Source organism: Vicia villosa, linkage group LG4 (assembly GCF_029867415.1).
Source record: "Vicia villosa cultivar HV-30 ecotype Madison, WI linkage group LG4, Vvil1.0, whole genome shotgun sequence".
NCBI classification, from domain to species: Eukaryota; Viridiplantae; Streptophyta; class Magnoliopsida; order Fabales; family Fabaceae; genus Vicia; species Vicia villosa.
The window spans coordinates 71838712-71842130 of record NC_081183.1 but is presented as its reverse complement, the minus strand read 5'-3'; the positions used below and the strand labels follow the sequence as shown (position 1 = coordinate 71842130).

General features: G+C 38.4%; 1 protein-coding gene across 1 annotated transcript; it reads left to right on the top strand.

Moving 5' to 3' along the window:
- Positions 1 to 374: 374 nt before the first annotated feature.
- LOC131597363 (uncharacterized) lies at positions 375 to 1646 on the top strand. Its single transcript, XM_058870068.1, has 3 exons — positions 375 to 825; positions 913 to 1221; positions 1324 to 1646. The coding sequence occupies exons 1-3, from the start codon at positions 375 to 377 to the stop codon at positions 1644 to 1646; spliced, it is 1083 nt and encodes a 360-aa protein (XP_058726051.1).
- Positions 1647 to 3419: the final 1773 nt, after the last annotated feature.

The window sequence follows — 3419 nt, the reverse complement described above, 5'->3', positions numbered from 1 at the left end:
TAAAAGAGTTATGGGCTTATGCTTTCGTAATCCCTAAAGCTGTTGTATCTTTTGTTCATGGATGATTCTTCGCCATTACTGAAGATACTCTGAGAATACTATTTAATTTGAAAGAGCCTGTTGGCGCCTATGAACTTTTTCGTAGAGAAAACTGAGCAGATGTTCTTGCTGAACTATACCCAGATGTGACGAAGACCAAGGATGTTAGGGATTTGAAGGACATCTACAAAGTGTGGACAAAGATTCTTCTAGGGTGTTTCTATCACAGGAAAGCAACCCATTCTCCAAAATTCATAAACAAAGACCAACAATACATCATGTATTGTATTGGTACTCAAAAGAAGGTTGATGTTTCGTACATCATTTTCAATCACATGTGGAATGCTGTAAGAGATTCTAGAGATCAAAACAGAACTAAGAAAGGCAATGTTATTCCTTTTGGAAGAATCATCACCAACATTCTGGTTCAAACCAAGATGGTTGTTAAACTAGAATCTGATGGTATCATCAAGGATCTTGTCACTGTCACTGGAAGCATCTTGAATGCTAACACCTTGAGAAAGATGAATCTTATTCAAGCTGTTGAACATGTTCCTCAAACTATTCCTGGAATTAGAATCAGAAGAGGTCCTGTTCTAGCAGAGTTTGAAACGTTTTTTAGTAAAAAACTATCAGAAGTTGAGGTTAATTATCGTAAGACTCTCAAGAAGGGTAATGCTAATGATGCTCCTGCTGGAGTAAGTCGTCAAAAGCATTCTACTTCGATGGCTGAAGTCTCAGAAGATGTTCCAGAAGTTGTTCATCAGAAGGAAAGAAGAACAAAGCGTAAGCATGATCTTCCTTCTGTCAATGAAGAAAAAGATAATCAAGAAGAAGCTGCTGCAGAAGTTGATGAAAATGTTATTGTTGAAGCTGAGAATATACAACAAGAAGATGCTGAGAAAAAGAAGAAGAAGAAGAAGTCAAAGAAAGAAGTTGTTGAGAAAATTGCTGAGAAGGATGTAGAGAAGAAAAAGAAAAAGAAAAAGAAAAATGTTGTAGTTGAAAAGGGGTCAGAAGAAGAAGTGATTCAAGAGGAAGTGAATACGGAAGAAGAAGAAGAGAAGGAAGCTTCCAGAAAGAGAGAACTTGCTCTAGAAAAGTTAAAAGCTGTTTCTGAGAAGAAGAAGCGAAAGGCTATGGAAGATGTTTCTGAGAGGCCTCAGAAGAAAAGCTCTTCAGGTATTCATGTTTCTGAACCTAACTCTGTTTCTGTTTTAAATTCAGAATCTGTACCAACAAAAGTTCCTCAACCTTCTCAACCAGAAAATTAACCACAAACAGCCCCCGTTGAACCACCTCAAATTACCAAAGTTCTCACCCCTCCTTCTTCACCCGTAACCAACACTGCTTCTGACCATCCCATTAATACACTCGTTCTTGATATTCAACCCCTTCAAACTCTCTATACTCCTCACTCAAATGTTCCCATTTCTCAACCTCCACCTCATGCAAACTATTCCCCTATTGCTAACCCAGTTACAAAAAATTCTCCTGAATCAGAATCTAAAAGTACTGGTTCTTTGGCTCAATTATTTCGTGACTGCAACTTCACTCCCAAACCCCGTCCTGAACCTGAGCTTGTGGTGTTAGACGCTGAGTCATAAGAAGTAGAATCTCATCTCTCTCTTGATTGAGAACCTCAACCCTACTTCTTTCTGAACCCAGATTCTGCCGTCACCAGACTCAAATCCCGCCGAGAATTTTCTGTTGGTGTACATTTTGAATTATTAAATCTGAAAATGGAGACAGGTTTAGAGACATTGAAGGCAGCACATCATGCCAGGATGGATGATGTTGAATTGAGAAATCTCTGGAGGATTTTCAGAAGAAAGATGAACTCTGAGTTTTTGAAGCTTCAGAAGGCGTGTGTAGCAGAAGCTCCAGGTCATCTTGGATTTCTAAGATCATATGAAGAATTCTGGGTCAGTCATCTCACGGGCAGGTATTGTCTTGAAGAAAAAGCTTTTCTTGATGAGCTTGCAGAAGATGTGTCTGACCAAGCGCCTTGTCTTGCCATGGTCGTGTGGAAGCCCCCATAAGTTGAATATCCATCAAAAGTTGCTGCTCCTACTCCTCCAAGGAATCTGGCTGCTATTCTTCAGGCTCTTGAGAATGGAGATTCTGATCTTCCTGCTTCAGATTATGCTGAAGATGCTTCTATGTCAGAAGCTGATGCTGAGAAGCAAAGTGCTGAGAATCATCCTGTTGGGAAACTTCCTGTTGAGGAAAATCAAGGTGATATTCTCATGATAGATGCTACTGTTGATCATGCTACTCCTCTGAACGATAGCTGTGAAGCTTCTTCTGCTGGACCTTCTATTCTGGTGAACGCTGTGAAGGCTCTTCAACAGAACCAAGCTGATATTGCTTCTCGTTTGGATAAGCATGAGGAAACGCATGAGGAATTCAAAACCTTCATGAAGAAGCAGACTGAAAGAACTTCTGAGATTCAAGACCTTCTGGCCAAGATAGTTTCTAAGCTAGGCTAGTAGTAGTCCTTTGGTCTTAGTTGTCTCTTGTTTCTTGCATCTGTTTCCTGCATCTCCTTCTGTATCTTCTGATATTTTGTTGAATCAATGAAATATTATCTTCTTCTCTCATTTTCTTTGTTTTTCATCTGAATCTTTTGATTGCTTTTTGATGTTATGACAAAAAGGGGGAGAAAACGTGATAATTGATTTGATTTATTATATCAGTTGCTGGGAGTAAGTCTCAACATTCCTAACAATATTTGCAAGTACTATGTCTTTGAGATTTTTGCAGGATTGAAGATATTCTGAAAAAGCTCAACATGAGAAGCAAATACATGGGGAAGAGTAATTATGTAAAGAAACATGTTCTTGGATTTGAAGCAAGCTTAGTGTTATGAAGCTTCAAGATCAGAAGCAAGAAGGAAGAATGTTCTGATATTCTTGTGGCAGAATATGCTCTAACACATTCTTATCCCTTATATGTTATGATACATATTTCTTTTAAGAACTTACCAGAGTTGTTGCTCTGATACATGTTCCTTCTTAAAAGAATGTTCTGATTCATTCATGCTCTGACTTTTGTCGTATAGGTTGTTCTGAAACATTTCAGGATGTAAAGATGCTCTGATGATGCTATGGTACATTCAAGAATGTTCTGATACAATCAAGCATGCAATAACTCAAGAATAAATTCAAAGCTCTGAAGCTGTCCTATGGAAGCAAGAAGCAGAAGCTCTGAATGTTCTGAAGTTCTAAGCAAATGTGAACGTCTCGACTGAAATGGAAAATACTCAGGGAAGTCTTTTATTTATAAATTCTTCCAGTATTTATTTCAGGGGGAGATTGTTAATCTCAGAGGGAGATTGTTGATCTCAGGGGAGACATATTCACACACTATGTTTATAT

Coding starts and splice junctions, on each gene's coding strand:
- LOC131597363 (XM_058870068.1), top strand. CDS start 375: ATGTGGAATGCTGTAAGAGATTCTAGAGATCAAAACAGAACTAAGAAA. Junction 826..912: donor GAAGGAAAGAAGAACAAAGC/GTAAGCATGATC, acceptor TTATTGTTGAAG/CTGAGAATATACAACAAGAA. Junction 1,222..1,323: donor TCAGAAGAAAAGCTCTTCAG/GTATTCATGTTT, acceptor AACCACAAACAG/CCCCCGTTGAACCACCTCAA.